The 22,545-nt window shown below is 45.2% G+C and overlaps 1 protein-coding gene across 1 annotated transcript in view; it reads right to left on the reverse strand.

Moving 5' to 3' along the window:
- Window positions 1–2,608: 2,608 nt before the first annotated feature.
- Window positions 2,609–22,545, reverse strand: part of LOC145414360 (LIM/homeobox protein Lhx5-like) — a 102,937-nt gene continuing 83,000 nt past the window's right edge. The window contains exons 6-8 of the mRNA XM_080283897.1: window positions 4,536–4,749; window positions 3,631–3,783; window positions 2,609–2,668 (exon numbers count right to left, since the gene is read on the reverse strand). Coding sequence (XP_080140023.1) covers window positions 2,616–2,668; window positions 3,631–3,783; window positions 4,536–4,749 — 420 coding nt within the window. The 3' untranslated portion in view covers window positions 2,609–2,615. The remainder of the gene's footprint in view (window positions 2,669–3,630; window positions 3,784–4,535; window positions 4,750–22,545) is intronic.

Here is a 22,545-nt window from a genome sequence, read left to right on the forward strand (position 1 = left end):
GGTTAGGAAGGTTGGCTGATTGGTTTACACAGAGGCTTTATTATTATTTTAATTCCTGCTGACCCCAGACGATTTTATTTTGATTTTACGACGATTTTTTTTCCAATATATTTTTTTGCTGACCAGGACGATTTTTTCCAATATATTTTTTTTTGCTGACCAGGACGATTTTTTTCCAATATATTTTTTTGCTGACCAGGACGATTTTTTTCCCAATATATATTTTTGCTGACCAGGACGATTTTTTTCCCGAAATATTTTTTTGCTGACCAGGACGATTTTTTCCGAAATATTTTTTTGCTGACCAGGCCGATTTTTTTTTTTTTTTTTTCTGCTGCTACGAGACGATTTTGATTTTTTCGCACGATTTTTTGGGGGGAAAGAACGATTTTTTTTCTTACCACATGATTTTTTTTTTATCAAACGATTTTTATTTCAATTTAATTCTTGCTACCTACAGATGATTTTTTTCGGTTCCTATTTTTTTTGCTGAAGGGGGATTTTTTTCTTTATTTCTTGTCATTACTGGAGGATTTATTTTTATTTTTGAATCTTCTTTGACGATTTTTTTTTTTTTAATTCTGGCTGACACGGATGATTTTTATGATTAATCTTGATACTGAAAGTCGATTTTTGTTCCAATTGTTGAGAGAGAGAGAGAGAGAGAGAGAGAGAGAGAGAGAGAAAGAGAGAAGCAGGGGGGATAGGTGATTTAGATATATCCTTCACGAACTCCCATCTCTCTCTCTCTCTCTCTCAATATAATCGTCCGTAGGGAGCAAGAATAAGCCAACCAATCCCTATAAATCGTCTGGAGAGCAAGGACAAAATGATGGATGGTGTATTGTATTACCAGCCAGCCTTCCAACCCATTTTCTTTAACCCCTCCTGTGCGATGCGTCATGTTCTTATTTTCTTCAGGGCAGACGGTTTTATTCAGCGTGACAGATAGATAGATAGATAGATGGATAGACTGAGCGATAGAGACGGCTATAAATATGCAGATAGATAGAGAGAAATAGGTTGACTGATTGTGGGAGAAAAATAGATAGGCATATATAGTTAAATAGATAGATAGATAGAGAGAGAGAGAGAGAGAGAGAGAGAGAGAGAGAGAGAGAGAGTGCATTTCATTAAACCCTTTCCCTCCAACGACGTACCGGGTCTATTTTTTTCTTTATATCTCCAGACGATTTTATTCAGCTTATGATATTGGCCGCTCGTGCTGGAGGGGTTAGGGAAAGCTAGAGCTAAATTCCCCATTCCTAAGCCTCATTGGAGCTGAAGAAAATCGTCTGGGTGAGTGGACAAAAACGAAAAAAAAAACAGAAAATCGAAAAAACGACGTCACCGCAAGAAGGGGTTGAGATTCGTATATAAACATTGATGGACGACATTTAAGATTTTTTTTTTCAATTATTAAAAAAAAAAACTAGCCATGACGCCCACCCTTTCACAGATATATAAAATGTATGAAAAAGTGACGTCACAGCTCCTCAAAACCAAAAACTGCCATGGACAAAAATATTTCTTAAGTTACCCAAGCCAGAAGAAAACGGGAAGTCGGGAGGCACAAGCACTTAGGATAATTATTTTTTTCGATTTAAAGATGTCGTAGGTAAGATTTTTTTGTTTCAAATCTTCGTAACTAAGATTTTTATATTTTCCTCGTAACTACATAAGATTTTAATATTTTTCTCGTAACTAGGTAAGATTTTAATATTTTTCTCGTAACTACGCAAAAAATGATATCTTCCACGCACCTACGTTTTTTTTATTTCCTGCCAAAAACAACAGCAACAATAGACTTAGTTACGAAGGAAATTATATCTTAAGATGTGTTTGCGTCTCCCGCCCCAGACTAAGGAAATAACAGACACTTGAGAAAAGGGATATTGTACACGTTGACCTCGCCTCACCTCCCGACCAGGCTGTGTGTGTGTGTGTGTGTGTGTGAATTTGCTTTTTTGCGTGTGTGTCCTCTTTTATTTGGTCATTTGCTAGTGGTGTGTGTGTGTGTGTGTGTGTGTTTCAGTACTCGAGCAAACATCGCATCTTTTTTTTTTAAATCAGTGCTCTAGTAACCTCATCTTCTGTTGAGGTGACCGAGGGGGGGGTGCCAGAGGGGGGGAGGGGGAAATGGGGGGGGTGCTATGTGAAAATTTTGAAAAGTGGGGGTACGTGGGGATGGGATGTGTGGAGGGGTGGGAGAGGCATGGGTCTAAGTGTGTGTGTGTGTGTGTGTGTGTGTGTGTGTGTGTGTGTGAGGGGGGGAGGGGAGAGAAGGGGAAGGAAAGGAAGCGGGCGGAGACCTTACTCTTCTTCATCATCATCATCATCATCATCATCATCATCATCATCACCTACAGCTGGTCGGGAGATGTAATTAGGCGAGATCAGATCAGGTCATTCTCTCCTTCATCTGAGAAATGATTGGGGGTGGGGGGAGATGAAGTGGGGGGTGGGGGAGGGAAGGGAGATGAGTGGGGGGTGGGGGAGGTGAAGTTGGGGGTAGGTGGGGGGAGATTGGAGGCAAGGACACATCGTCTTTCTCACCCCCATCTAAGAAATGGGTGGGGGTGGGGGTGGATGGGGATGTGGGTGGGGGGAGCAGGTTACCACGCCAGTATTTCCGAGCTCTGTTGGTGGTCACTGAAGCCGCCAGGACCTGTCGAGAAAAATAAAATGGAAAATTAGTCCTATTCCAAAAAAGTCCTACATAAATAAATAAATAAAGAAATATAAAAAACAAACTGAAACAGACTTTTAAAATTTACCATATTATTTTCTCGAACGCCTTTCTAATGACAGAGAAATAGTGTCATAGTCCTATATATCTACTTCAATAATAATAATAATAATAATAATAATAATAGGTATAAATAGTGCTTGCCTGACATAATTACCCAGTTCAATTCGTCTGATGCAAAGACTGGAAAAGCAATCTGTCTTCATTTTATATAATATAGGCAAAGTGTTTTAAATTTTGGGTAAAAAGTATTTGTCTTGCCTACATCTTTGTCTATCTATCTATTTATATCTGTCTATTTGTCTGTCTATCTATTGATTTGTCTATCTATCTATGGGTTCACAATTTTTATGCGTGTCATGTGAAAATGATTAAAACTTCTTATTTACCTGACCTCTACCTAGGCTTAATTAACCTGCTCTAACAACCTTACTTAACCAAACAAACTAACCTAACCTAATCTACCGTGACCCTACCTAACCATCCTAACCTAAGTTCCCCTTCCCTACCCTGACCCAGCCTAAACAACCTTATCGTCATCTAACCTCACCTGTCCTAACCTCACCTAACCACCCTTACCTTTACCTAGCCTCCCCTACGTTGCCCTGCCCTCCCCTTGCCTCCCCTACGTTGCCCTGCCCTCCCCTTGCCTACCCTACGTTGCCCTGCCCTACCCTTGCCTACCCTACGTTGCCCTGCCCTACCCTTGCCTACCCTACGTTGCCCTGCCCGACCCTTGCCTACCCTACGTTGCCCTGCCCTACCCTTGCCTACCCTACGTTGCCCTGCCCGACCCTTGCCTACCCTACGTTGCCCTGCCCTACCCTTGCCTACCCTACGTTGCCCTGCCCTACCCTGCCTTCCCTCACCCTGTCACTCACCGCCGTGTACAGATACGTCCTCAGAGGGTGACGTCATGGGTGGGTGTGGAGGGAAGGCCTCTCCCATCATGGCAGCCATGGGGGGCATCCCAGGGAACTCGGCGCCCCCCATGGGACCGCCGGGGGGAAGGGGCTGCTCCATGCCAGGGCCCACTGCAGAGGAGAGAGAGAGAAAGTGAATTAGATGGAAGGGTAAAGCTAAATTGAAAAGGTGAGAAGTGTGAACGAAGAGGTGGGGTGGTGAGAGGCACACCGAAAAAGACCTGGGACGAGGTCATAGTCACCTCAGGGATAAGGGACGGAATAGGGAGGCTGCCAGGGATCGAGCAGCGTGGACAGCCGCCATTAGATGACCGAAGCCGACGTATACAAGCATGCCGGGGCCTTTATACACGACGCGACACTTCTTCCTTGCATTAAAAGAATAATAAACAAATAAAATATACCAAACAATATACTCATAATAAAATAAAGTCTTCATTAATCCCTTCAGTACGGGAGGCTTTTTAGTGAGATAAGTAAAATCTTGGAAGGAAATAAGAAACTAAAATCTATAGACCCTAGGCCACTCAACTCAGCTCCCTAGCATCTTTTCCTAAGCGATTTACTTTGCTTATTCCACCTTCCTGTCCTCTTCTGCGTTCCTTCACTCCTTCCAACATCGCCATACTCAGCATTAATTACATACTGTACAAAGGGATATTCACCAGCCATATCCACAAAATAAATCGCTAGGGAAGAGGTGTTAGGGAGCAATACTTTCCGGGAGCGGTTTGTTATGTCTTGTTACCACGTCGTTGCATGCAATATAAAACCTGCAATCTATTCGTTAATCTCAGGTCCCATTGCATAAAACATAACTACAATATACACCTGTTAAGCAGCCCCAAATCCAGACTACTTACTGTGCGGGTAGCCCATGGGTTGCTGGGGACCGAAGTAGCCTGGAAACTGCTGTCCTGGAAAGCCGTTGTAGCCTGGAAAGAAGCCGTATCCGTCTTCCATGCCCAGGGGGAGGTCGCGGAGCTTGCGCGGGTTTGCGAACAGGTGCGCGCGCATACCCATAGTGGAGAGCTGCTTCATGCGGCGCTCTTTGCTGCGTTTATTCTGGAACCACACCTGTTGGTGAGAGAGAGAGAGGCGGTGAGGTAGATAAACAGATAGATAAATTGAGAGACAGATAGAGAGGGGGGGGAGTAGAGAGCATGAAAAAATAGTGGAGAGATGTTTCATGCGACGTTCCGAATGCTTTGAGAGAGAGAGAGAGAGAGAGAGAGAGAGAGAGAGAGACCTAACTTTAACCAAGAAAGACGAACCCAAACAAAATCTTTCTCACCCAACATCTGACCTAAAGAAAACAAGAGTATCCCCCACCTTCCGTCTCTCTCTCTCTCTCTCTTGTGAAAATAAGCACCTGGGGCCTTTTAAATACCCGTGACCTCCCCCCCCTCCGTGACCTGACCTACTGTACCATATGGACGGGACATGAAAGGCTTCCGCTTGTTCCCTTCCCCTCATTTCCCCTCTTTACTCCTTCATTTCCCCTCTTCATTCCTTCATGTCCCCTCTTTACGCCTTCATTTACCCTCTTTATTCTTTCATTTACCCTCTTTACTCCTTCAGTTCCCCTCTTTACACCTTCATTTCCCCTCTTTACACCTTCATTTCCTCTCTTTACGCCTTCATTTCCCCTCTTTATTCCTTCATTTCCCCTCTTTACGCCTTCATTTCCCCTCTTTACGCCTTCATTTCCCCTCTTTATTCTTTCATTTCCCCTCTTTATTCTTTCATTTCCCCCCTTTACTCCTTCATTTCCCCTCTTTACGCCTTCATTTCCCCTTTATTCCTTCATTTCCCCTCTTTACTCCTTCATTTCCCCTCTTTACTCCTTCATTTCCCCTCTTTATTCCTTCATTTCTCCTCTTTACACCTTCATTTCCTCTCTTTTCTCATCGTCTTTCCATTTCTCTCTTTACTTCTCTTCCTTTTTTTCTTTTTCACTCTCTTCTCTTTACTTCTCCTTCTCTTTATATTTCCCTCTCCTCTCTTCCCAACTCCGATTCGTCTTTACTCTCTCTCTCTCTCTCCACCTCCCCAATTCAGATCCTTCACATTTTTCATCCCATTTCCCCCCCCCCTACTCTCTCTCCCCCTCTCTCTCTCTTACACACCCCATCTGCCAACATCACCAGCCCGGGTCTTCGGTACACTGACAACCAAAACAGCCCAACAACACCCGACCCCCGACTAATTCAGGTCGGGAGGCCAATTACCCGACCCCCGACTTACTTGGGGCTCGTGTCGGTAGGGTGGGGGAAGGGGGGAAAGGGAGGGGGAAGGGGGAATGGGGAGGGGGAATGGGAAATGAGGAGGGGAAAGGGGGGGTTAAGAATGGGAAATGTGGAGAGAAAATATACACACACACACACACACACTCTCTCTCTCTCTCTCTCTCTCTCTCTCTCTCTCTCTCTCCTCTCTCTCTCTCACTTTCTCTCTCTCTCTCTCTCTCTCTCTCTCCCAACACAAACAACAAGCAAAATTCACCAAACACTCTTACTCTCTCATTATTTTCTGATTTACTCTTTGTCTCTTCTTGACCAAACCTCTTCTCTTCCAACGACAGAGAGAGAGAGAGAGAGAGGGGGGGGGTACCATAGCATCCAGACCACAAGCTGACCACAATATAACCTCGTCTGACCCCACCTAGGCATATCATCATCATCATCATCGTCATCACTATTACCGTCACCACCACCATCATCATCATCAACATCGCTATTATCATAATCACCATCGTCATTACCACCACCATTATCATCACTATCATCATCAACAACATCATCATCATCGTCATTAACACAACCATCAGCATCACCATCAATATCCAACTGCTCTTCCTCCTCCTCCCATCATCATTATCATCATCATCACTATTTTTCACTTCATTGTCAACTTCATCATCATTTCCCCCCACTTCCTCCTCCTCCTCCTCATCATCATCATCATCATCATCATCCATTTCCTCCTCCTCATCATCATCATCCACTTCCTCCTCCTCCTCATCATCACCACCTCCCAAAACCAAACAAAGACGCAAACAGACAAAACCTCATTCAGAATATCCAATCCTCTTTTTCTTCGAGGCCAAAACCAAAATCCAACAGGAAGCCAAAAACAAAAAACAAAAAAAAAAACAAAAAAAAAACAAGAGGTGAACATAAAGTGGTATCCTTTACATAGAGTGTGAGGAAGGGAGGGGATGAGATTTCGTGAAAGTGTGTGGGTAGCGACTGCGGTTGGAGAGGTGGAGGTGAGGGGAGGTAGGGAAAGGTTGGGGGAGATATAGAGGCAGAGGGAGTGATAGAGGGAGTGGTGATGAGGGTGGAGGTAGAGTGGGGGAGGGAGGGGAAGTGCGAGAGGGAGGGGTAGAGGGAAGGGTAAGAGAAGGGGGAGGGGAAGGAGGAGTGGGGGAGGGAGAGGGAGATGGGAGGGGGAAAATGGGAGGGGAATGCGGAAGAAGACAGGAATGAAAATGAGTGAAACACCAGGAAGAAGTAGGAAGGAAGAGGAGCAAAAATGGCTGGATGATGATGATGATGATGATGATGATGATGATGATGATGGTGATGGTGATGATGATGATGACGGAAAGTGTATCATCATCACCATCAATGAAATAATACCTGCTACCATTATCATAACAACCATCACCACATTAACTACCACTATCACCACAACTACCACAATCACACTATTACCACAATCATAATTAACATCACCACTATCATAACTATCCCATTGCCACCACAACTACCACCATCATCACCACGTGCTACTCTTCATCACCATATCTATCACCACCACCACCATCACACCAGTAACTACCACAACTACCACTATCATCACTCACCACAACCACAACAACAACCATCACCTCTACCCTCATCATCACTTCCCTTACCATCATCATCATCATCACTACCACCATCACCACCACAATCCCTCAGCATACATCACTAACATCACACGAAAACCACCACTACCACAACTACCACAACTACCAACATTAGTCTACCAGCAGCGACAGGTTGAAATTCTATATGTTCTAACCCTTCTCAGACGTGGCTAGAGAGAGAGAGAGAGAGAGAGAGAGAGAGAGAGAGAGAGAGACCAGGAAGAAGTGAATGACATGAACACACACACACACACACACACACACACACACACATACATACATACATATACACACACACAATTTTTGGTTGTTAGGTACACATGAACAGCACCGCATGACCTGGGAAGAAGGTAACATCTGTGTGTGTGTGTGTGTGTGTGTGTGTGTGTGTGTGTGTGTGTGTGTGTGCAGATGTCACCAGTGTATGGGAACACCTGCTGCAGATGTAGAATAGGCAAGTGTGTGTGTGTGTGTGTGTGTGTGTGTGTGTGTGTGTTTACGTCCGAGAGAGAGAGAGAGAGAGAGAGAGAGAGAGAGAGAGAGAATGGTAATGGAGGTAGAAAGAAGCGAAGAGGGGAAAGTTGTGAGTGGGAGGGGAGGGGAGAGGACAGGGGAGTGAGGGGAGAAAGAGGATAAGGAGAGAGGGGAGAAGGTGAGAGGTAAAGAGGTACTGAAAGAGAGATTAAAGAAAAAAGAGAGAAAGAATTGTTAAAAGGAGAGCGAGAGAAAGAGAGAGAGAGAGAGAGAGGGGGGGAGGGGGTTATTGCGTGTTCAAGCCTCAGTCATTACTCTTGTCCACTCCTTGACAATTATATAACCCCTCGCAGTGTGTGTGTGTGTGTGTGTGTGTGTGTGTGTGTGTGTGTGTGTGTGTGTGTGAGAGAGAGAGAGAGAGAGAGAGACAGACAGACAGACAGACAGACAGACAGACGGAAAGAGCATATGTGTATTTGTGCATGCGTGAATGAATGTATGTGTGTATGTATGTATGTGTGTGCGTGTGTGTGCGTGTGTATGCGTATGTGTGTATCAAGGGCAGATTCTCAAGTGTTATGTGTATACAAATAAATAAATGAATATTTAAGAATCTTTATAAATACGTGGTATGTGGGAATATGACCTGCATGTATGTATGTAAGTATGTATGTATGTATGTGTGTACGTGTATGCTGAGTATTTAAGTGTGTATGTGCTTTATGTTAGATAGATAGCCAGATAGCCAGATAGATAGACAGACAGACTGATAGATAAATACCTGAATGTGTATATTCGTCTATCTATCCAGGTACGCACATGAGGTAAAGTATACATGTGTGCGTTTACTTTTGAAATAATGTATGTAACAGGTATACACGTGTCTGTAAGTGTATGTATGTATTTAAGTATCAAGGTATGTATGTATGTATGTAGGTATATGTGTGTATGTATGTATGTATGTATGTATTCGTGACTGTATAAGAACCGCAAGAAAGTGTGTGCGTGTGTGTAAATTTACGTGTGCGTGTGGGTAAGAGAGGGAGGGTGTCTGAATGAAGTGTGTGCGTGTTTGTCTGAGTGTGTGTGCATGCAGGAGGTGTGTGTGTGTGTGTGTGTGTGTGTGTGTGTGTGTGTGTGTGTGTGTTACTTCGGTATGTATGTGTATGCTTGTGTGTGTGTGTGTGTGTGTGTGTGTGTGTGTGTGTGTGTGTGTGAAGGTGACTAGTAATTCGTATGTGTGCATTTGTGTGTCTGCGCAGCTACTGTTTGTGTGTGTGCGTGTGTACACAGAAGTTACACACGTGGCCAGTGTGTGTGTATGGGAGCGTTTATCGACCTGTAACCTATTGTGTGTGTGTGTGTGTGTGTGTGTGTGTGTGTTTTACATGGATGTATACGTCCAAAATATCTTCTGTATTCATCCATTATGTCTATCTATCTATCTATCTTCCTATCTATCTATCTCCTTCTGTCTCTATGTTTGTCTATTTAAGAGCCCATTTGTCTACATATGTTAGTGGCCTGAGAGAGAGAGAGAGAAAGAAATGTATGTATGCATATATATACATACAAATATATATATATATATATATATATATATACATAAAAATATATATATATATATATATATATATATATATATATATATATATATATGTGTGTGTGTGTGTGTGTGTGTGTGTGTGTGCACGTGCGTGCGAGGGCGTGGCGTGACGTCAGGAACTGTCAGTCACTCCCTCACGCACCCTTCCCCTTCCCCTCATCCCTTCCCCTCACCCCATCCTCCTCTTCTAATGTTCCTCTCTCAACTTTCCTCCCTCACTTCCACCTTTCCCCCTTCCCCTCTCCCGTTTCCCCTTGTCCCTTCCCTTTCTTCCCCTTCCCTTCACCCTTTTTCTGATATTCCTCTCAACGTTCCTCCCCTCTTTCTCACCTTTCTCCCTCATCACGTTCCCTTTCCCCCTCACCTTTCCCCTCATTCCTTTTCCAATTCTCCTCTCTCAGTCTTGCCATCACCCTTACCCTATAAGTCTCTCCTCCTCTCACCCTCATCCCTCCCTCACCCCTACACCGTCCCCCTGTCACCCCTCTCTCATCCTCCTCATCTCTCCCCCATCCCTCCACGCCTCCCTCATCCCTCTCACCCATCTCTCCACCTCCCTTACCCCTCCACCGCCCCCCTAACCCCTCTCTCCATCTCCCTCACCCTTCCACCTCTCATCCCTCTTATTCCGCTTCCTCCCTCACCCTTCCACCTCTCATCCCTCCCTCATCCCTCTTATTCCGCTTCCTCCCTCACCCTTCCACCTCTCATCCCTCCCTCATCCCTCTTATTCCGCTTCCTCCCTCACCCTTCCCTCACCCCTCTGCCTCTCTCACGCCTTCCTTATCCCACTCATTCCCCTCCCTCACCCTTCACCCCTCTCTTCCCCTCCCTCACCCCTCTCTCCCCCTCCCTCACCCTACACTTCCATTCTCCTTTCATTCTTTTTATTTCCTTGTCTTATTCTTCAGTTTTTCTCTCTGCCACACACACACACACACACACACACACACACACACACACACACACACACACACACACACACACACACACACACACACACACGAGTCTCTCAGTTTACGATATCGTCTCGCTGGCAAAGGTGGATCCGTAGCAAATTTTCTCAAGCAACTTATTTTGCATATTTACACCTTAACGTCCTATTGCATGTTATATATATAGTTTTAATATCAACATTATCTTCATCAGTAACAAAAGGATAATGAGATATAAAATAAATCGCTATAGAGAAGGTGGTAGGGTTCATTAATGTCCGGAATGATTTGAGCAGCACAGAGGAGGGTAAGGGTTAATAAAAATGAATCGCTTAGAATAGGGTGTTAAGAGCCACCTGTCTCTCCTATTGGCAGTGAAGCAGTGCGAGGTGACGTAGTTAATTGAAAAGAAATAATGGTTTGAAAATGAAGAAGAGAGAGAGAGAGAGAGAGAGAGAGAGAGAGAGAGAGAGAGAGAGAGAGAGAGAGACAGAGAGAGAGACTCCATATAACAGCCCTATCTAACCTATGGGAAGGCTCGAGGGCAGGCCAGTGCTATAAACTTGTAGAGAAATTCCCCTACTCTAACCCTTCCCCCCCCCTCTCTCTCTCTCTCTCTCTTTGTATGTCTGTCTGTGTCTGTCTGTCTGTCTGTCTTTCTCTCTCTCTCTCTCTCTCTCTCTCTCTCTCTCTCTCTCTCTCTCTCTCTCAAGGGGTGATGAAGTAGGTGGGGAGAGAGAGAGAGAGAGAGAGAGAGAGAGAGAGACAGACAGACAGACAGACAGACAGACAGAATGGATTTTTTTTTTTTTTTGGGGGGGGAACAGTGCTGCCGAGAAAGTAATGGAAAATATTTGTATCTCTCAAAATAAATGAATGAAAGAAAAAAATAAAGAAATGAATAAACAAATAACATAAAAAGCAGGGAAACAAATATATTGGGATAGTTTTTAAAATCTGTGGGCTGGAAATTTGGAGAGAATGGAGATAGATAGATAGATAGACAGATAGATAGATGAACAGGTGGATAGATGCAGACAGAAATGTACATACGATGACATAGAAATGATGTGTTATAATGGGGAGTATTATGATGGGGGGTTGGGGTAGGTGGGGTGAAGGGAATGGGGGAATTGACTGGGGATTAGTGTGTGGGTGAGGGTGTGGAAGTAAAGGTGTGGGGATAGGGGGTGGGGGAGGCAGGGGGAGAGGGGTAGTGGGAGGTAGGGATGGAGGGGATGGGGAGGTGGGGAGGAGGAGTGGGGGGAGGGGTGGATAGCAAGGAGGTGTGCAATGACGAGAAAGCAGACATGAAAAGAGAGAAAAGAAAGAAGAGAAATGAAAAAATGGGGAAGGTTCTTGACATTAGTGGGGGTGGGGTGGGGAAGGGTGGGGTGGGTGGGGGAGTAAGAGGGGAGAAAGCAACGGTAGCCAAGAAAGTATTACAGAATGTGTCCCCCTCCCCCCAAAAAAGGTGGGGGAGGGCTCTGAAAATTAGTGTGGGGTGGGGGAGAGTGTGGGGGAGAGGGGAGGGAGTGTAGGTGGGGGTGTGAGAGGGGAAGGTGGCGGAGAAAGTAATAGAGATTTGTATCTTAAAAAAAAATGAAGAAATTGGGGGTGGCTCTCAAAATTAACGTGGGGGAGGGTGGGGGAGGTGTGGGTGGGGGAGAAGTGGGTGGGGGGAGAGTAAGGAGGGAGGGGGGAGCCAAGAAATAGAAGAAAATGTGCTTAAAGAAAAAAGAAAATGGAAAAGAATAATAAAGGGTGGGGTGCTTCTAAGGACTAGTGGTGGGGGAGGGTGAGGGTGGGGCAGGTGGGTGGGGGTGAGGGTGTGGGCATGAGGACAAAGGCAGCAATGACAACGGGCAGGGAGTGACGAAGGTGCCAAGATGATGGTGATAGGCGTGATAATGATGGGGAAGGGAGGGTCGATGAGGCTAGGAGGGTGGGGTAGAGGGGTAGGAATGATGGGTGGAGAGAGAGAGAGAGAGAGAGAGAGAGAAAATGACACAATGAGAGTGGGGAAGGGAAGAGGTAGATGAAGAGAGAAGTGGCAGATGAGGAGAGAAGAGAGGAGGAGTGTTCGGTAAAGAAGGAGAGTGAGAGGGAGAAGAAATGGAGAAAGAAGGGAGGACATGAGAGGTACAGGGAGGAGGAGGAGGAGGAGGAGATAATACGTAAAACGGTAGATAGGAGGGTCTGAATGATAGAGGGGGGAAGAATGATAGGTGGGGAGGGAAAAATGCAAGGGGGATGGGTAAGGATGGTCAGGAGGAGGAGGAGGAGGAGGATGTTAGGTGGAGAGGAAGAAGAAAGAGGATGACAGGTAAGGAGGGAGAGAAGGGGAGGGGAAGGGTGAAGAGAAAGGAAGGGGAGAGGAAGGGAAAGAGGGTGGGGGAAGGAAGAGTTTGAGTGAAAATACGGAGAGACAAGAGGAGGAGGAGGAGGAAAAATTATAGATAAGTAGGAAAAAAAGTATAAATGGATGAGAGAGAGAGAGAGAGAGAGAGAGAGAGAGAGAGAGAGAGAGAGAGAGAGAAACGACATGGTACGAATAATCTGGATAAGCTCAGAAGGTCTGGATGGAAGGTGTGAAAATTCTGGAAGCCACTGGAAGCAAAGGATGATGGATGAAGAGGGGACTGGAAGGAATTTGAAGAGAAAGAAAGAAAGGGAAAGAAAGAATGAAAGATAGAGAAAGAAACAGAGAGAAAAACATGAGGAACACAGGCACTGAATAAGTCCAAAAGCTGTATAAACAAGAAAAAAATACACAGCGTCAAATACAGCCTCTAGAAGCTCTCGATGAGCCTTGGAGCTCTGGAAGGGTTGGAGGTGGGTCAAAGGAAAGGGTTTGAGGGATCCAAAAGGGTCTGGATACGTGGTCTGGATGCTCCGAAAGGTCCTGGAACGGTCAGGATGCAAGGTCTGAAAACAGGGAATGAAAGAGGACACAAGATGGAAAGTAGGAATGAAGTCTGGAAGAGTGAGAGAAGAAATGGGATGGAACGACGGGGTCTGGAAGCTTAAAAAAGGTCTAGAAAGCGTGGTCTGCAAGCTCGAAACTCCCCGAAACTCTGAAACGGCCTAAGGATGCAAGGTCTGGAAAGGAGGAATGAAAGGGGCAGAAGGTAGCAAGTGGAAAAAATAAGGTCTGGAAAAGCCTGAGGGAAAAGACGAAACGGCATGGAACGAAGAGTCTGGAAGTTCTGAAAGGTCTGGACGCTTAGAATGACCCTCGATACTTGGTCTGGAAGCTCTGGTCTGTGGATGCAAGGTCTGGAATGAAAGGGGCAGAAGGTTAGGTCTGGAAAGGGACATTAACTCAAGCCTTCGGTGGCACCAGAAGGCAAACTCGTGACCACTAGTTTCATGCGCTACTGTTTTTTTTTTTTTTTTTAGTTTTTTCGTTTTTTTTTTGTGTGTGTGGCTTGGAATCCGGGTGGTTTTATAATTGTGTTTAGCGTGCTGTCTGAATATGGGAGGGAGAGGGAGGAAGAGAGAGGGAGAGAGGGAGAGAGGGAGAGAGAGAGAGAGGGTGAGACAGTTACAGGTAAATAGAAGATTGAGACAAAGGAAGGATAATTTCTTCTGAGAGAGAGAGAGAGAGAGAGTATTATTTTCTGTCGAGTCTGTGTGTGTGTGTGTGTGTGTGTGTGTGTGTGTGTGTGTGTGTGTGTGTGTGTGTGTGTGTGTGTGTGTGTGTGAATATAACAGATCGTGCGATTAGACGTGTGCGTTTGTCTGTAAGTGAGCCATGTCGTGTGCGTGTGTGTGATTATCATTATGTGCTTGTGTCTGTATTGTGTTGTGTGCGTGTGTCTGTATGTGTGTGAAAGAGAGAGCATAAATGAAGCGTGTTTTGATCCGTGTGTGTGTGTGTGTGTGTGTGTGTGTGTGTGTGTGTGTGTGTGTGTGTGCGGTTATGGCCAAGTGTATGTATTCATGAAAGTAATTTTACAAAACTATGTATCAATACATTTATGTTGGTAACTTTCTGACGTGTGTGTGTGTGTGTGTGTGTGTGTGTGTGTGTGTGTGTGTGTGTGTGTGCGCACGTATCAAGTATGCGTGTGCGTAATAACATAAAACCCTACATTGATAAGTGTGTCTACGTGTACATGGAGTCTCTTTGTGAACGGGTGCGTGTGCGTGCGAGTGTGTGCGTGTGGAGGGGCATGCTATAATACTCCCAGTGTCCCTGCCTCACCCGCTACTGTGTCTGCCTTAGGGGGTGTCCTCGGGGGGATGGGGGGCAGGGGTCCCCAGCCAGAAGACCTGCCTTTCCCCCTGCCCCTTCCAATTGAGGTGGAGGGGTTTGCACACGATCACCCTGACTGCCTCTCTTTTTGCGTGTGCTCCTCCCTCACACACACACACACACACACACACACACACACACATCTACCTATCAGTCTACCTATCTATATATACATACAGTACATACCTACACACATGCAAGCACACACTCACATAAACTAATGCACAAACGTAAATAAATACAGAAGACAGTCCCAAACGCGCACACATACCTCTCTCTCTCTCTCTCTCTCTCTCTCTCTCTCTCTCTCTCTCTCTCTCTCTCACGCAAGGTGGCATGCGTATTATCTCTCTCTCTCTCTCATTTTCACACACAAAAAGTAAATACAGGGATCTCTCTCTCTCTTGAATTCAGGCCATTTTTTTTTTCTTTCTTTTTTTTTTGCTGTGATCAGACATGCATATAGCGATTATCTGCTCTCTTTCTTTCTCTCTTTTCTCTCTTTCTTTTCTCTGCGTCTGTCTAAGGCTTTTTGTGTTTCTGTCACTTTCTGTCTGTCTGTCTGTGTCTGTTTCTCTCTATGTCTGTCTGTTTGTCTACGATTCTTTTTCTCTCTCTGTTTTTGTGTCTATCTCTGTCTATCTACTTATCTATTTCTATTTATTTATCGATCTATCTGTCCATCTAGCTATCTGTCTGTATGCGTATTTATATCGCTGTCTGCCTACCTACTTATCTATCTATCCGTCTGTCTATCAATCTATCTTCCTTCACCCATTCCCTCTATGTTAATCTCTCTCTCAATTTTCACTCACCATCCACACATTCAATTAACTTCACTGGCCTCTCTCTTCCACATCATCACACATACCAAAACTTTCATCTTTTATCATTTCTATCCACACATCACATCACATCCTTCCTACCACACCCACAACTCCTTCTGCACATCCTCCTCCTCATCATCATCCACATCCTTTCATAACATCACCTCCTCTACCATCACACAATCATCCACACCCCCTTCCACATCCCTCCACCCCAAAATTACACATCCCATCCTTATATTTCTGGCTCTATTTCCACTTCCATTACTACCTTATCCACATCTCCACCTCCCAAGCCAACAGCCATCCCTACACATCTCAGCTAAACATCCACAGCCCCAGAATCTACACCTAACACATCCACATCTTTCAAAACACCACACCCTCCACAAGTCCACAAACTACACACTTCATTCTCCCAACACACACACACACACACACACACACACACACACACACACACACACACACACACACACACACACACACACACACACCTATCCCTCTTCCACACGCCAAACCACACACCTCACCCCCACATTCCTAGCCTCATTCCACTCAGATCTCCACTCCCACCCACTCTCCTTCCCTCCACATCCCTCATACACATCCTTACACTACGGTACCTACACACTCCTATCCACACACACCCCTCCACCACTCCAAACAACACACCCTTCCTTCATGTACCTATCCTTGCACCCCTACCCTCCTATCCACTTCCTATCCACGAACACACTGCTTGAGAGAGGCCCCTTCACGTGATGGCACTGACATAACGGGGTGGATCCACTGCCCGGTTATACAAACGTCCCTCAACTCCCTCCCTATCCCCCTAAAGGACGATGGTAGAGAGAGAGAGAGAGAGAAAGACAGGTAGGAGACGGGCAGAGACAGAACTGAACCATCTTAGCCTCGAGCACACACGGACACACAGACACACAGGTAAAAAAAAAAAAAAATAAAAAAAATAAAAAAAAAAAAGTCAGGGATGATGATGGCTCGCACGCAACCTCACAAATTTTTTTTTTTTTTCATTTTTTTTTCATTTTTCGTTTTCTCTCTCTCTCTCTCTCTCTCTCTTTTTTTTTTTTTTTTTTTTTTTTTTTTTTTTTATAAGGAAGGGTTTCGATGTTATGCCACTGTCATTTACGGTGGCCAGCTTCAAGGAGGGGCGAACTGCGCTTCTCCCTTGCACCGACGCAAAAAAATTACGTACGCGAGAGAGAGAGAGAGAGAGAGAGAGAGAGAGAGAAGAGCGTTCATTAAGCCTCCTGAATAGCTGTGAAACCTTTTATTTTTAGTTATTTTTTTTTGTACTCTTTTTGCTGTTTATTTATTTCCTTCATTATTTATTTATTTATTCATCCTTTATTTAAGCAATTTCATATCACCACTTGGTTACGTATTTTTCTTATTTATCTGTCGTATCTATTATTTATTTACATATTAATTCCTCTCGTTTATGCTTTTTTTATGTACTGTTTATTCATTTATTTTTAGCCAAGACAATTTCGTAATCACTTCTGGAGATGTTGTTCGTAATATTTCCTCCGTTATTCCTGTCACTATACTCCTTTCACTCTAACCTGACCTAAAACTGCCATCCCTTCCTTTTGACAGCCGCGTTACAGAAGCAGATTAACACTAGAATATGGTGCTAGTCACGAAGAAGTGCTAGGGAATGGGTGTAAGGCCACGACATCGCGTTTTTTTTGTTTCAACTGGGTTTCGTACAATAAGCCGAAAAGGGACGAAAATCTGAGCCAGGTCAAGATGGACAGAGTATTCCATGCGTCCCTCTCCCTCAGAAAAAAAAAGAAAAACGAAAAAAAAAAATAAGTCCGCAAGAGAGAAATAAATCGCCACAGAGCAGGCGTTACCCATTCAATCCGAATTTCTGTTCAATTTGTTCTTGGTGATGCTAGATGATTTTTTTTTCCTCTACTCCGTTCACTTTAAGTTGGCGCAAAATTGCCACCTCTCCATCTTGAATGCTGAGCTGTAACAATATTAACACTAAAATGCGATGCTAGTCACGAAGAGGTGCTGTGAAATGGATGAAGGGAACGACGCTGCAACAAGGACGAAAATGTCCACCAAGTACATGTGAATAAACTATAGGGTGATCCATACATAGCGCTTCTCTACCACTTCGCTGATTTCTCGTGTGTTGCGGGGACGGCCTAGCACTGTTAGCGTCTATCCTGCATCATCTCTTCATCTACGGACGTCTTGACAGTTGCCCCTACCTTTTCACAGTCCCTTTGAGTGGCTATGTGAGGCTTGCTAACATAGGGACGTCTGCAGGTGTTGATGGGGTACGGCAGGTAGCAATGGGGGGCCAAAAATGGGTGTGGTAAACGGTGAGAAGGAAAATACACCTTACACACCTACGTCCCTATGTTGAGAATATTTAGGAATTGGAATGTGAATATTTAGAAAGTTGTGAATGGTTTGGCTGGGAAATACACTTCATTCAACCCATTTTAATATATTCAGAAATTGGTCTAAAGGCAATATAAATAAAGAATAAGAAACGTCATTAGTGTGTAATTAACAGAAGCCTCACCACACACCTACCTGTACCTGAAATATCGGACGTAAATTGAAAGGTGACGAATGACGTGTGTTGCAAAAGGGCGTAAGAAAATACCTATGGGGAAGTTATGAGGTCTACTGAATACTGGATCAGATTATTAACAGGTAGACGATTAGCAGGTGTACATGAGGTATATTCCAACATGAGTGCTTTAAATCAGCAATAATACCTTCGTGCATCTAAGACTAAAATTTGATGGAAATATGCGTCAGTTAAATCATCTATTATTTTTTTCGAGTCAGTCTGGTGTAATTATAATCTCTTAAATGGGTAAAAACCATGGGGTATTTTCTTTACGCGGGGGGGGGGGTATAAATATTTTGGCAATTTTAAGTCAGGTGTGAAATTCCAAGTCACTGATAAATATATGCAACAGAGAATTATCTTTTTATTTTTATTTTTATTTTATCTGAGTCGGGTCCATCTCTTAGGCAGCCCCATCCCTCCCCAAGAATGTTCCAGTACAGCCCCATCCTCCCCTCCAGAATGTTCCAGTACAGCCCCATCCCTCCCTCCAGAATGTTCCAGTCCAGCCCCATCCCTCCCCAAGAATGTTCCAGTACAGCCCCATCCCTCCCCAAGAATGTTCCAGTACAGCCCCATCCCTCCCCATGAATGTTCCAGTACAGCCCCATCCCTCCCCCAAGAATGTTCCAGTACAGCCCCGTCCCTCCCCAACAATGTTCCAGTACAGCCCCATCCCCCCCCAATAATGTTCCAGTCCAGCCCCATCCCTCCCCATGAATGTTCCAGTACAGCCCCATCCCTCCCCAAGAATGTTCCAGTACAGCCCCATCCCTCCCTCCAGAATGTTCCAGCACAGCCCCATCCCTCCCCAATAATGTTCCAGTACAGCCCCATCCCTTCCCAAGAATGTTTCAGTACAGCCCCATCCCTCCCCAAGAATGTTCCAGTACTACTCCCACTGTCACACTCACGCCCACACCAGCAGATTGAGCCGTCGCCGTCATACATTACACATCGCCAGGTGAGCGCCATATACGAACCAGGGGGATGAGGAAGGCTGAGTCTCACACCTCAAGTCTCTCGAGAAAAAAAAAGAAAAAGAAAAAAGAAGGAAAAGAACGAAAAATGAAATGAAAAAAAGGGGCTGCCATCGTACTGAAGGGGTTAATGAAGCCTGTTTTTAACCCTATAATTTCGAAAAGTCTCCCCTCCCCCCAAAAAAAAAAAATTGCCCGATAGAAGTAAAAAGAAAAAAGCTAGTCGAATATATCCATTTTTTGAATACGGAAATTAAGTCTATTTAATTGAAAAAAAGGACAAGTTTCCCCTCCAAGCCCACTCTCTCTCATCCCTACCTACATCACCGGCTCACACCCATTATCATCTGCCATCTTTCAATTTGCCATGGATTTTTATGTCCCTGGAATGGCAAAAAGTGGAGGACATGGACCCACTCTCCATTTTATCCACCCACGCTCCGTTTACTTCGTCCGCACCCCGTTTTCCTTCGTCCGCACGCCGTTTTCTTTTGCCCATACACCGATTTCGTCAACATTCCGTTTTTTTTTTTCGTCCGCATTTCGTTTCCTTCGTCCACATTCTGTTTCCCTTCGTCCGCACTTCGTTTTCCTTCGTTCACACTTCGTTTTCTTCGTCCGCACTTCGTTTTCCTTCGCCCACACTTCGTTTTCTTCGCCTATCCTTCGTTTTTCTTCGTCTACATTTAGATTTTTTTTTAGTTCACCCAACGTTCCTTCGCCAAACCTTAATTCTCTGCACCCACACTCCTATTTTCTGCATCCACACTCCCGTTTCTTTGTTAAACATTTCTATTTGTTTGCCCACGTTCTGATTTCTACCCCCACCCTCCGTTTTCTTCGTTCATTTTCAGTTTTTCTTTGCTCACACTCTGTTTTCTTTGCCAAGCCTCTGTTTTTCTTCGTCTACCCTCCGTTTGTGACCTGAACGAGAGAATTTTGTGTGGTGATGATGATGATGATGATGATGTGAATAACGTTGATGATGATGATGATGATGATGATAGTGGTGACAGTGATGATGTGAATAACGATCATGATGACAGATTCTCATATTCCTTCCGTCTTTCCTTTTTCTGTTGCTATATCTCAACCTTCCCATTATTATCTTAAAAAAAAAAAAAAAAATGAGAGAGAGAGAGAGAGAGAGAGAGAGAGTAGCGTGCTGATCAATTCATCTTCGTGAGTTTCTATGTCCTTCACCAATCTCTCTCTCTCTCTCTCTCTCTCTCTCTCTCTCTCTCTCACCAGCATTTACTTTAATTTCCCATAACAATCAAGACCCATCCCTTCCCTACCCCTGTCCCTCCCTCTCCCTCCTTTGATCCTCCGACGCGCCTCTCTCTCTCTCTCTCTCTCTCAGTTGACTCTTTCCACTCTTTCTCCCTTTTCCCTATCCCCTTACCTTTCTCTCTCTCTCTCTCTCTCTTTCTACTCTTTCTTCCTTTTCCCTGTCCTCTCTCTCTCTCTCTCTCTCTCTCTCTCTCTCTCTCTCTCTCTCTCTCTCTCACTTTCCCCCCTGGTAACTTTAGGGAATTTTGAGGACATGTTTGCGTAAAGTCTTTTGGCTAAGATTATCTCTTGGCTCAGGCGGGGTGAGAGAGAGAGAGAGAGAGAGAGAGAGAGAGAGAGAGAGAGAGAGAGAGAGTGACAACAAAGAAGGAGAGGAGGAGACGAAAGGAAGATGAGAGGGAAGGAGGAAGGAAGCGAGAGAAAGTGGAAGATGAAAGGGAGAGAAACAGAGGAAGAGTGGGGTGATGGAGGGAGGGAAAGAGGGAGGGAGGGAGGGGGAGAATGAGAGGGAGAAGATTGGCTTGTGGAAAGTGAGGAGGGGAGATAACAGACAAAAAGGGATGATAGGGGAGGGAGGGAGGGGGGAGGAAAAGTGGGAGAAATCGGCTTGTGGGAACAGGGAGGGAGGGAGAGAGGAGGGAGGGAGGATGGAGAGACTGGAGGGAGGGAGGAAAGGAAGGATGGATGGAGGGAGGGAGGGATAAAGAAGGGAAAAAGGAGGGAAGAGACGAGGCATGTAGAGGGATAAAGAGAGGGAAGGGAGGAGAGAGAGAAGGAGGGAGAGAAAAAGAGGGAGGGAGGGAGGGAGGGACACAGTGATCGCGTTATTGTATTACTGGTTAAGTCGATTAGAGGGAGGGAGGGAGGGGGAGAGGGAGGGAGGGAGGGAGGAGAGAGAGAGGGAAGATGGGTGGGAGAGGACAAAATGTGGTGAAGAAATTGAGATCGAGAAGGAGAGGAGAGGAGGGAGGGAGGGAGGGGTGGAAAGGGGAGAAGAGGGGGGAGGAAGGGAGTGAGATGGGGTTGTGAGGGAGGGAGTGGAGAGAAAATGGAGGGGGAGACAAATTATGAGAGAGAGAGAGAGAGAGAATGAATCAAATCGATCTGAGTGATTTAAATATTACCTTGTATAGAGGACCACACCCGTTATTTTTATTAGGAAGAAAATGTCACAGTAGGGAAGAAGAGGAGGAGGAGGAGGAGGAGGAGGAGGAGGAGGAGGAGAAGGAGAAGAAGGAGGAGGAGGAAAAGAAAAATACTGATAAGAAAAAGCACAAGAAGGAAAATTGTAAGAGGAGAAGACAGGGAAAAAGAGTGGAAAAGAGGAGGTGGGGATGAAATGAGAGGAAATGTGGGGAGAGGGAAGGGTGGGGTGGGGAAGGAGAGGGGAGTAGACCTGGGGAGAAGATGGAGAGATGACAGAGGAAGGTGAAAGAAAAAAGGGAAAAAGTTGAAGGGTGGGGGAGAATAAAAGAGGGAGGGAGGAACGACTAGAGGGAAGGAGGTGGAGGTGGGGAGAGTGGAAGGGGGAGAGGTAGGTGGGGAGGGGGGAGGGAGTGGGGTGACAGTAGCAAGCCATATCCTTGAAACCGGTAAGGCCAGTCATACCGCGCTCACCCTACCAACACCACTACCAACACCACTACCAACACCACTACCAACACCACTACCCACACTACTACCAATACTACTGCCAACACTATCAACATGACTGCCAACACTACCACTACCAACACCACTGACAACACTACCAACACCACTACCAACACTACTACCAACACCACTGCCAACACTACTACCAACACTACTGCCAACATTACTAACACCACTGCCAACACTACCAACACCACTGCCAACACTACCAATACCACTGCCAACACTACCACCATCACTCCCAACACTACCAGTCACAACCATTACCACCACCACTACCACCATCACTACCACCCCTACTA

Source organism: Coenobita brevimanus, chromosome 99 (genome assembly GCF_032717465.1).
Source record: "Coenobita brevimanus isolate Jiangsu-jjx chromosome 99, ASM3271746v2, whole genome shotgun sequence".
Lineage (NCBI taxonomy): Eukaryota > Metazoa > Arthropoda > Malacostraca > Decapoda > Coenobitidae > Coenobita > Coenobita brevimanus.